The sequence below is a fragment of the Typopeltis vanoorti genome, chromosome 12 (genome assembly GCF_054136105.1).
Source record: "Typopeltis vanoorti isolate ZY-2024b chromosome 12, IOZ_Tvanoo_1.0, whole genome shotgun sequence".
In the NCBI taxonomy this organism is placed as follows: Eukaryota; Metazoa; Arthropoda; class Arachnida; order Uropygi; family Thelyphonidae; genus Typopeltis; species Typopeltis vanoorti.
Genome location: NC_143560.1, coordinates 21,595,263 through 21,608,249, shown reverse-complemented (window position 1 = coordinate 21,608,249; position 12,987 = coordinate 21,595,263). Strand labels below are relative to the sequence as shown.

The 12,987-nt window shown below is 35.6% G+C and overlaps 1 protein-coding gene across 1 annotated transcript in view; it reads right to left on the bottom strand.

Moving 5' to 3' along the window:
• The window catches only part of MBD-like (methyl-CpG-binding domain protein 2), a 90,587-nt gene that overhangs the window by 34,117 nt on the left and 43,483 nt on the right, over nucleotides 1-12,987 (bottom strand). The window contains exon 3 of the mRNA XM_090401466.1: nucleotides 10,283-10,373. Coding sequence (XP_090257592.1) covers nucleotides 10,283-10,373 — 91 coding nt within the window. The remainder of the gene's footprint in view (nucleotides 1-10,282; nucleotides 10,374-12,987) is intronic.

Below are 12,987 nucleotides of genomic sequence, written 5' to 3'. Positions count from 1 at the left end.
AGATTTTCTAATTACCTCTTCATTTTTTTTAATCATTCTCACAGTGTAGCTTCATTCAATTCAATATATTTCTCTAAGGACGTTGAACCTTCTCCACCTGGTAAACAATCTAAAATTTGGATCTTAGTTTCTAAAGAAATAGCTTTTCTTTTCTTCTTCTGTCTAACTGAATTATCTGACATTGCGATTAATGGGGTAATGTTACAAAATTATCTGAAAATAATCAATTAATTTTACTAATTTGATATTGCGCATACAAAACTTTCATGAACAAAACACAAAATGTGTAAACATAATTATAATGGAAATACCCTTTTTAACAGAACTGAATTCAAACAGAAATTTTAAAAATAAGCGGCATTTGAACCGTGTAAAATCAAAATATACCAAGTAAAAATAGATTTGCTTTTGTTTTCTAAACCATGTTATTTCAAAATCGTGTAAAAAAGAGAATTAGCTATATATATATATATATACTGACTTAGATCTGAGAACTAGAAAAAACTATTAAATTTATTCAAAACGAAACATGGTTCATTGGATTGTCCGACTTCTTCAGGTGTGGGAACATGGGAACATAGAAAGCAAATTAAAAACAAATATATATATATATATATATATAGGAGGACATTCTTCCTCATATCATTTTTCCCCTATAATCTTCAAATATTCAAAGAAATACACAAATTCCTTACTTTTCTCTGACCACTTGTTAATATTTGGTGATGCTTATTCAGAGGATATTCATAGATATTATGTTAATATTTAATCCTACCATAGAGATGATCTCTGTTCAACAATTATTTTTAATTTATTTATTTCCGAGTGTACCTATATATTATTATATGCACAAGGGTTCACTCCAATTGGTGCAATGACATTAACTCTTTCTTTCAGAATCCAAATAATCACTGACTCAAGACCAAAATACAAAATAAACACATTTAATATAACAAAAACAATATATATATACACTTCAAACAAATATTACATAACTAAACTACAAATTAATTGGATCCAAGGTCTTTAAAAAATAAAATTACACTTATGACTAGACTAAACACTTTGTTTGCACAATCAAACAATGTTCATAGCCAGTTTCTCTCTCTCCCTGTGAAGGCCCTTTTCCAAAGATATATGACTTTATTCTTCATTTTTACAGAATCCTTTCTCATCACTCATGTAGCACACATTAATTCTTCCGAACTTAATTCTGTCTCTTTTCTTCAGTAGAAATAATAGTCAGATCCGGTGTCCTTAATATAGATGAAACTTCCTAATCAGAGTTTTCTCGAACATTCCTTTAGAACGTAAATAGCAAATTCTTCTTTTATTCACTAAATGCTTATTGACAGTCTTACTATTCCAATTTAAAAAACTTACAGTTCTATGATTCCCTTTCTGGAATCTACTATAAATCTTTCAATTAGTGTTTCCTCCAATATTCCGTTTAAAATGCATATAGCAATATTTTCTTTTATTTATCCACATACTTGTTCCACATTAAAACTTAATAGTTCCACGATTCCTTTTTCGGAATATACTATTAATTTCTTCCAAACGCTATCTTGTTTACAGCCGTTACTCAGATACCGAATGCTTTCCTTGCCAGCTGTCAATCACACATCAAACTTCTCGGTGAGCATGTGCACTCCTTGAAAATGGCAAGCGAGAAACTAGGTGTAATGGCTGGCATGTTGTCTCCGTTAGCGACAAGAGAGAATGTCTTCATAAAAACACAAAACTTAATATTTTAAATTACAATAAAATTCCTGTAAGTAATACAAATATCAAATCTGGTAAGTACATCAATTTTTTAACTTCTTTACATATCATTTTTGACAAAACAATTTCAATAACGGGCACATCGCAAGTGTCGACAATGAGTGTTATGAAACTAAAACTAATAAATATTTTAACATAAACAATTCGTAAAAATATTCAGAATTTTAAATATGATTATTTTTACACACTTATTCATACATAGTACTATTGTGTCATAGGACCTCTTGTGTGTGTGTGTGGGGGGGGCGAAATGATATACACACACTACATTTATTAAAGCTAACAAAAGGACACCAAACCATTCAAAAATTCTCTAGCTACAGTTATGTCTTTATCTTACTGATTTTTTCCTTTGGAAGAACAGCATTATGCATTGTCTACAATAGCACTCGATGGATAGCTAATGTATGCATTTAAATTACAACCAATTACAGAACTAAGTCTGGTATAATAATATGACTAGGTGTTTTTTTATTTCTTTTTAAATGATACTTGTTATTTTTATATGGAATATAAAAAGCAAATATCAGGTTTTAATGTGAGCAGGATTAATCTACTATTTTTATTTATTTTTATAGGGGGAGAGTCACTTAATCACTTAATACTCAATTTCTCAAGGTGCACCTCATTAGTATGTTTTTACGAGGATACTGAATGAATGAGATCTGCTATCAACTGACCTGGTTGACCGAGCGGTTATCTACTCTCTAATTAACAGTCTGTGGGCATGGATATTTGTAATTGTCTTTAAATGGGAGATGAAGTTCATCCAGGGGCCCATGAGAGGGGATGCAGGGGGAAACATCTTACCTGGGCCAAGGGTCAAAAAAGAGTCCTGGGAGGAGGGGAGCTGGAAATTTCTTGGGATCTCAGAAAATTTTGTGTAATCTTGTAAAAAAAGAGAATTCACATTTTGTGTAAGCCTACATAGATACATATATGTAGGCTTACACAAACATAAACATATACAGAGCTACCAGCTTATCCAGAATAGTTTTTAGTGTATTTGGTACTTTTTAGTTATTAAGTCTGGTATATTTAAAAAAAAAAAAAAATCGTGGCAACACTGGTCTAAAGGTTTATTCATCAGTATGCATTGGGCACTTGTCACGTATAGATGGGTTTTACTTTTAATGTGTTTCATTTTTTAGATATAGGCCTAATGGAATATAAATATTACCTGGTATACTATTACAATTATATTATTATTTTTTATAATAAGCCAAATTGAAATAGCTTAGGTTTAGAGATTCAAATTTTATTTTATCTATCTATCTAATATATATACAGGGTGTTCGGGATAAATTTGACAGTTTCGTAAGGAAAAAGAAAATCTTCTTTGTATCTATTAAATCTAATGAATTGACAAAAAAACATTACAGGCAGAGTTAATTACAATACTATCAACAAGATTTACTCAAAATAACCACCATTAGCATCGATCACAGCTTCAATTCTGCTTCGGAACCTCGAACAAGCTGATGCTACAGTCTCCCTGGGAAGGGCCGCAAAAACTGTTTTAATTTTATCCATTAACTGGGCTTTTGTATTACTGGAAGTGCGATTGGTGTCTTTTTCAACTGCGCCCCATACAAAATAATCCATGGGGTTAAGGTCTGGGGAGTTTGGAGGCCAAACATTTGGACTGGTGAAGTCGTAGAAATTTTCAGACAACCATTTTTGACTTTTCCCAGAGGTGTGGCAAGGGGCCGAATCCTGCTGCCATACATACGGCCTACCATTGGCTACCCTTGTTATCCAGGGCTTGACTACAGTTAGCAACTCCACGAACAAAGCCCGAATTCCAATGCCAGGGTTCTTCAACACCTGTTCCTGCAGATTTGCGAGGAATTCTGCTGTACGAACGCAATCAGATCGTCTGCTAGGGATCTTTCTTCTTGCTACATCCTCGTAGTCACCATTGCAAGTCTCTAGTTCATGCCTGATTGTTTTTACTGTATTCAGGGAGCATTGGGCAGCAGTCGTAATATCCTTATTTTGATGGCGGGCACGAATCATCATGATACAAGTTATTCTCTTCCATGATTCAGGTGGGTTCCAGCTATCCATCCTTTCTGACATCTTGTATATGAATGAAGAAGGGTCCAAACTTTTAAATGAAGAGAAGTGTGTGTTAATACATGTAACTTACGGAAAAATATAATTAATTATAAATATGTCAAATTTATCCCGAACACCCTGTATATACACACACACACACACACACACACACACACACACACACACACACACCTTAATTTTGATGTCACAACTTCGTTTTTTTGTTGTGTTTTGGTAATATTTGCTATTACTTTGTCTAATAATTTCAAATAAAATTGCTTGTAAAAAAGGATTTAAGGACAACGATCGGACAAGGATATTTTGCCTTGACTACAATTTACTTATTGGATAATTGATAACTAACATGTCAACTGTGCAAAGATTATAAAATTATACTACTACTAGTCTACCATCACTACTTATACTAATTATTAGTATATAATATATTTTTTGTCTTATTGTCTCCCCCCCCCCCTTTTTTTTCCAGATATAAAAGTATAAATAAAAATTATCTCTCCAAAATGTATTCTCACAAATCAGGAGTTCAAAAGAGAAAAGAAAAGACAAGAAAGAATGAGATGAAAATGGAAAAAAGGGATCAACAAAATGCTCTTTCAATTTGGATTAAGTGCAGCTTCAAAAATATTTTCTTTAAACTCACTTATAGAATTGGAGCAAGAAGAAACTGTTGGAAACCTCATCTCTAAACAAGGAGCAGTTGATTTGGGTACTCATGCTCAATATTTTGATGAAGGAACATTTAATTTTATGCAGATAATGGAAAACAGAAAGAAACAGACGCATGTGGAAGTGAATTTGAAAGATGACAGGAGTGATTATAATGTAGGCCTTGACAATGGATGTATCACAACCAAGTGTCTATCTCAAAAGGAAACAGAAAAGTATGTTACAAATGGTAACATCCCTCTGCCTAAAATATTCCCAAAAGACATCTGCAATCAAGTTTTCCCAGAAAGCATATTGAAATTTCAAAGCACTAATAAAGAACTACACGTATGAGACTGGTTTGTCTGAAGTCAACAGAAACAAGCTTTATACTGCTTTCCATGTCGATTATTTTGGCACAACACTGGTATCTGCTGAAGACTGGGATTCTACTGGGAAGTGGCAGAAACTTTCCTACAAGATCCCAAAACATGAAAAAGGCAATATTCACAAAGAATGTTACCTAGCATGGCAAGAATTAGAAAGGTGCCTGCTGTCTGGGACAGGAGTTGACATCATCTTAGAAGTATCAATCAAAACTGAAGCAGTGAAAATGGTACAACCATTTAAAGCACATCATCGATGTTGTACTATTTTGGAAGAACATGGTCTGGCATTTACTGGTTCATCCCATCGAATTGGTGATTCAAACAATGGAAACTTTTTAGGACTCATTGAACTGTTCTCCAGATGGGACCCCATCCTTCAGGAAAATGTGCTAAGTGTAGAGGAGTCACAGAAAAGAAGAGAGGGCTTCAAGTTCATTACCTGTCCCCTGACTCACAAAATGAATTTATTGCAGAATGTTTGAATCTTGTGAAACAACACATTTTGTTTGAGAGGCAATCTGCAAAGTACTTTGCAGTAATAGTAGTCCCATATTGAACATTCATGACGGGGAAAAAAGGAACAGGAGAAGGAAAAGTGAATTGTTGTGTCCTAATTTATGATTTTTATTCTATCTAGTTATTTCCCCTTTATCTATGTTCAACTATTATCTACGCACGAGATATCACCAAAATTTTTACTAATACTTAAGTTAATTCTCCCCTTAGTATCCCTAATATTTGTATTATGCTGCGCCTTTTGGGACATTTAGTTTAAGATATTATATACAAAAACAAGGAGAAAGAACTAAAATATGTCTGAAAGTGAAACTATGTTGCAGTCATGACACTTTATCTTGTTTCTTAACACATTAATTTCCCGCATGATTAGGTTCGTAATTTTTCAAGTGGTGCATTGGACAGCAATTTCAGACAACTGTTTTATCATTGGACAAAAGGTTTATTAAATTCCTTAACATGGTACAATTCAAATATTAGTTATTACTGAATTCAATGCTATACTAAATATTTACAAACTGACATTAACTTATCATAAATAATTAAGCTATGATCCTATAATGGGTATTACGATCATGCCGCCATACGCATTCAACACATAAATTCATTTGACACGGACATATAAGATTAATTCACACTATTTAACTATCCAAACTTAAGTAGATAAACTAAACCATTTACTGCACTGACACATAACTATGACATTTAAACTTTCTTATACAATATATTAGACATGCAAAATTCTCAGGACACTTAATTACTCATATAATATTAACATTAGTAAGCTTACTTTTATTATATTCTGTCATATACTAAAGTCCTAGTATTATTTTCTTGGTCACTTCAACAGTTCAGTATTAGAATAATGATAACTAATACAGACGAATCTTAGTTAACACGAGATATATTTTACAGTACCTTTCTTTCTTGAATTTTCCATATGGGCTCTACCTTTTTCTGATCAAACTATCTTGGTATAACCTCTCCGATAATCTGTTTCTCCTACGTTCCTTTTGGAATTGAACTATGCTTATGCGGTCTTAACCTCTCGTAACTTAGGACACGCTTTGAATCATCTATATAATGGCTGTACAACTCGCGACGTGGACATCGATTTCTTTACTTCTTTCCCTTTCTCGTAGTTGACACTGGAGTTGAAACACAAAGAATATGCTTTCTTTTCTTTGACTATATGGCATTCCTCACTTCATATGTAGGAAGTATGGAATCAAAATCCCGCTCACTTTCGTTTCCGTGTTGTGACGACGGAGATATAACCCCTATCTCACTACTCAGGAAAACACTGTGAAATCCATACGAAAGAGCTTGCGAAGAACTCTCCTGGAACAGAACCAAAACCCAAAAAGAGACCCTCGCTCTGTGTGTGTGGGGGGTTTCTAACCCTTTTATACCCTCTCTCCAACGGCACCTTCTCTAACTTCTTTTCTCCGCCGCCCTTTTGACTTGACTTTACCGACCAATTAGGGTGGCGTTTTTCTGCCAAACGTCATTTGATCGGCGAGCCCATAATGAAGTCTCAATCCGGGAATTGACCCTAAGCGATTTTCTGTTGTTTTTCTTGTGCTAGCCTCTAACTTAATTTCTTTTCCAAAATTTCTCTATGAATTCACTTAATATTTAATTCTCTAGCCTCTCACATACCATCTCTTATAACTAATCCTTTTCTGCCTTATTTAGTTAAATTTTCTCTTTTATATCATATTACAACATTAATATATTCTTTCTTTTTGTTAGTTAGTTCAACCAAACACCTTTATATTTTATTGGATGCAAGGATATTTCTTTTTCTTTTAAATAATTCATCTTTTAGCTTTAATGCAGAGTTTTTAATTTATTTGCTCTTCATGTTACACCATGATAACTGAGAATTTTACATTCTTAAGATATCAGGGTGTAACAGAATCCATGCATAAATGAACCAAAATTCAATCTACAGATGAAAATGAAACTTATAAAAAAAACATATTCACCTTGTACTTACCTGTATGTAATTATTAGGTACATAATATGTCCTGCTACATATTTAAAAAGTTTCTGAATTTGAGATAAAGAGCCAAAAAGGCTTCACTTCAGCAATGCAAAATTATACAAATTAAGTGGATATTGAATCCAACATTATTTTCAAGCCAAATATAGAAACTCTAAGATAGAGACTCTTAGAGTTTCATGCAAAATATATAGAAACTATAAAAGTTTCGGCGGATCCAAGCATAAGTCAACACCTGGTTCATGCTAGGGTGACTCGTCATAAAGGTGGAGTAAGTTCTGATCGCTGCCCTTAGTATTTTCCATAATGTAAAGCATGTCTCCTTACGGATATGTATGACATTATACATTATGGGGGGGGGAGTCACTACCCAGACTGGTTTTAACACTTGTTGGGTAAAGAATGACTTCTGCATCACTCCAACCTCGGTATTTACATCTAGGTCTACCTACTCACTGAAGAGACCAGTCTGGGTAGTGATCCCCCTCCATAATGTATAGCGTCATACAGGGTGTTCGGGATAAATTTGACAGTTTCGTAAGGAAAAAGAAAATCTTCTTTGTATCTATTAAATCTAATGAATTGACAAAAAAACATTACAGGCAGAGTTAATTACAATACTATCAACAAGATTTACTCAAAATAACCACCATTAGCATCGATCACAGCTTCAATTCTGCTTCGGAACCTCGAACAAGCTGATGCTACAGTCTCCCTGGGAAGGGCCGCAAAAACTGTTTTAATTTTATCCATTAACTGGGCTTTTGTATTACTGGAAGTGCGATTGGTGTCTTTTTCAACTGCGCCCCATACAAAATAATCCATGGGGTTAAGGTCTGGGGAGTTTGGAGGCCAAACATTTGGACTGGTGAAGTCGTAGAAATTTTCAGACAACCATTTTTGACTTTTCCCAGAGGTGTGGCAAGGGGCCGAATCCTGCTGCCATACATACGGCCTACCATTGGCTACCCTTGTTATCCAGGGCTTGACTACAGTTAGCAACTCCACGAACAAAGCCCGAATTCCAATGCCAGGGTTCTTCAACACCTGTTCCTGCAGATTTGCGAGGAATTCTGCTGTACGAACGCAATCAGATCGTCTGCTAGGGATCTTTCTTCTTGCTACATCCTCGTAGTCACCATTGCAAGTCTCTAGTTCATGCCTGATTGTTTTTACTGTATTCAGGGAGCATTGGGCAGCAGTCGTAATATCCTTATTTTGATGGCGGGCACGAATCATCATGATACAAGTTATTCTCTTCCATGATTCAGGTGGGTTCCAGCTATCCATCCTTTCTGACATCTTATATATGAATGAAGAAGGGTCCAAACTTTTAAATGAAGAGAAGTGTGTGTTAATACATGTAACTTACGGAAAAATATAATTAATTATAAATATGTCAAATTTATCCCGAACACCCTGTACATGTCTGTAAGGAGATGTACTTTACATTGTAGAAAATACTAAGAACAGTGATCAGAACTTACTCCATCTTTACTTATTACTCCATCCAAGTGTAAGCCAACACCTAGCATGAACCAGGTGTTGGTTTACACTTGGATCTGCAGAAACTTTTATAGTTTCTATATATTTGGCATGAAACTCGAGTCTCTATCTTAGAGTTTCTATATTCGGCTTGGAAATAATGTTGGATTCCATATCCACTTAATTTGCATAATTTTGAATTTGATTTTTTTTTTTTGTCCTGACAGACATTAAAAACACCTTTATAAACCATAAGTATCCCCTTCCTATGTGTGCAAGCAACACTCTTGAAAATGACGATTCCATAATGTAATGCTTTTCATACAGTCAACATGGAGAATAAAGAAGTTGGAGTATCGACCCTAATGACTCATATTCTTAAAAGTCCAAAGAGAAACAGATAACCTTTTAGTCTATTACCAAGAGTTTATGAAGAGAAGAAAGAAGGCACTGTTGAGTCATCTCTTGATAATTTCACTGAAAGTTAAAATGGCCAAATTAAACATTTTTTTTTTATTTTCTCATGCTATTTATTATTATTATCTGACACCTCTAGGGAGTCCAAAGACTCATCGAGGGAGGGTAACTCTATCTCCACCACTCATTCCATCAATTAACTGCAACAACACTAACGCCATCTACCGCCCACCACCTCTAGTATTTCCACAATCATAAACATCCATGCCCAGGGTGGGATTCGAGCCCGCAGCCTTTTGGCTGGAGAGAAGATATGCTAACCACTTGGCCAGCCAGGCTGACAAAACTCTGTCTCCACCCAATTCTTCAACTACAATCATCATCTACATCAACGCCATCTACCACCCACCACCAATTAGGAACTCAAAGTCACAGAATATCATAATTTTGCCAGCCTGGTTGGCCGAGTGGTTAGCATGTCTGCTCTCCAGTCAAGAGGCTGCGGGTTCGAATTCTGCTGTGGCCACGGATGTTTGTGATTGTCTGTGAAAAATACTAGTGGTGGTGGTGGACATTAGATGCCGTTGGTGTAGATGATGTGGTTGAGTGGTGGAGACGGAGAGCTAAGAGTAGGTGCCCTCCCTCGACAAGTCTTGAACTCCCTGGAAGTGTAAAATAATAATAATGTGGAAAGTCAGTAAGCATGCCGACTTTCCACATTATTATTGCGGAAATTTATTTCCACGTTATTTCCACATTTTTTCAATGTTCCTATTATATTCCTATATCACTGCAAATTAAAATTCTAGGTAGGGTAATGAAATTTAAATTGAAAGTAATTTAAATATTTTAAATCACTTAGAAGAGAGAAGCTTTACATTGTGTAATTAAAATTATATTATATATATTTATTTATTTAAATTTAGGAAAACAAATGCAAGGTAGTGTTACATACCTTTCATATTTCTTGGTAATTCAAAATTGTCAAACGTCTCTTCATTCATATCACAGGCTCTGAGCCCTTGTAATCTTTTTTCCCAGAATAGCTAAGGTGTAAAGAAAACCTTTCACAAAATTTACAAATTTTTTTTTTTTCCTAATAGTAAATAACAACAAAACAAAAAAGAAGCTCTCACACTAATTATAGATTTAAGAAAGTTTTAAATGGCTGAACAAAAAACGTGTCATACCTCTCAATTCAATATATTCATGCATAATTATATATACAACTGAACATAACAAAGAGATGCATTAAACTTGATGTTTCTTTATAACTAGTTCTATAAAGAAAAACATAAAGGAAACTGCAGTAAATTTTGTTCAATATCTTATGTGAAAAAACTGGCATTCCACATTACCAGATTTTCCAATCATGGAACTTATTTTTGCATTTAGCATGGAGACAACTGACACTATCACATTCTGGTAAATGCATTGGCCTATTTAAGCAGTTTTATTACTATTACTACTATTATTACGGGCAACTCCAGGGAGTCATTAGACTCATCGAGGGAGGCCCCAAATCATATTCATCACAACTATTTGACATTCATACAGTATCTATCATACCTCGCCTTAAACTCATTCACTGTCACAGCATCCACTACAGACTCAGGGAGCGCATTCCACTCATTCACTACTCTAAAAGTAAAGAACCCAGCTCTAACACCTTTACTAACCACACTTTTGCCCAGTTTCCATGGATGTCCCCTAGTCCTCCCACAACCAGCCCTGTTCTCAAAAATATCTTCTGAATTAATTTTATAGAAACCCTTCAGTAATTTGAATGTTTCAATCATATCTCCCCTCCTCCACCTATCAACCAATTTTTGCAACCCACAAATCCTCAACCTGTTCTCATACGGTTCATTCCACAGACCTGCTATCATCTTGGTCACTCGCCTCTGGATCCTCTCCACCTCCTCCCCATCAAGAAGAAACCTAGGTGACCAAATCTGAGCACAGTAGTCTAGATGGGGTCTTATCAAGGCTCGATAGAGAGGAACAATAACCTGCTTGTCTCTGCTTGTCAACGTATTCCTCAGCAACCAAGTGATTTGATGAGCTGTTTTGGTCACTTTTGCAATGTGTCCCCTAAATTTCAATTCCTTATCCACCAACACTCCTAAATCTCGTGCCTCATCAATTTCCTGGAGCAGGGTTCCACCAATGCAGTAAACTGCCGCCAATCTTTTCACCCCAAAGTGCATAACCTTACATTTTGCCACATTAAACTGACATCCATTCTCCTTAGCCCAGACCTCCAATCTATCCAAATCATCCTGCAAAATTTTGACGTCATCTGCATTCACTATTGCCCTACCCAACTTCGCATCATCCGCAAACAAATAAACTGTTCCTCTCAGATCATTTCCTATATCATTTATGAACAAATTAAACAGCAGTGGTCCAAGAACAGATCCTTGTGGCACACCACTAGTCACAGGCCGTCTTGTGGACTCCACTCCCGAGTAAACCACTCTCTGATATCTCTCCGTCAACCACCCTCCTATCCATCTCACCAACCCCATGTCCATTCCCATATGCTGCAATTTACTGATTAGAATTCCATGTGGAATCCTGTCAAAGGCCTTGGCAAGGTCCAGCAGAATCACCGTAAACCCATTACCCTTATCCAGTTCAGCCGTCACTGTGTTATAATACGTGAGCAAGTTACTGAGGCATGACCTACCCTTCACAAAACCATGCTATCCCCGATACAGTATCCCATTTTCTTCTATCCAATCTTGTATTTTCCTCTTGACTATTTTCTCTAAGACCTTGACAATGATTCCTGATATGCTAATCGGTCGGTAATTTACAACAGCAGTCTTGGAACCACCTTTATGCAGTGGAACTATTTTCCCCTCTTTCCACCCGCTCGGGACTAACCCAGACCCGAGACTCAAATTAAACAAAATGGTCAAGGGTACTGACAATTCTTTAGCTGCTTCTCGTACAACACGAGCTGGTATACCATCCAATCCCACAGATGTATTGACATTGAGGTTATGCAATAGACTACTCACCTCCACTTCATTAACCACAATTCCCGTATAATCTACTGGTTTATTCGTTTCTGCAATGTCACCACCTGGATGATATACTTTTGCAAAGTGCTCACTCAGTAACTCAACTATCTCAACTGATTCAGTTACCTCCCTACCATCGGCATTCTTTAAAATCAATCTGCCATGTACATTTTTCCTTTTACTTGCTACAAATCTAAAAAACTGTTTAGGATTCTCTTTAGCCTGCATGGCCAATGTTCTTTCGTAATCCTTTTTTGCTTTTCTTACCACACTCGTCACCCTTCACCCGTCACTCACCACTATTTAATAGATTCAGTACCTAATTATTTGCAGAAAATGATTTCAGCATGTGAAGGAATATTTGCTCACAAAATTTCTATCATAATATCTAATAAACATGTTTACATAAGCAACTTTTCTGATTTGAATGGAACTACACAAAGACAATGATATTGTGCTGCCTGTTAAACGTAAGTTCTCTTGTAGGTCTGCTAGCTTTGTGAGATATATTAGTAAAAGGCAGATGACAGACTAATAACATTAAAATTGCCTGTTAGTCTGTCAAAACCTAACCAAAACACCTAACATGCTTTATTCAACACCAACTTGCTTTAATCAAAATCCAACT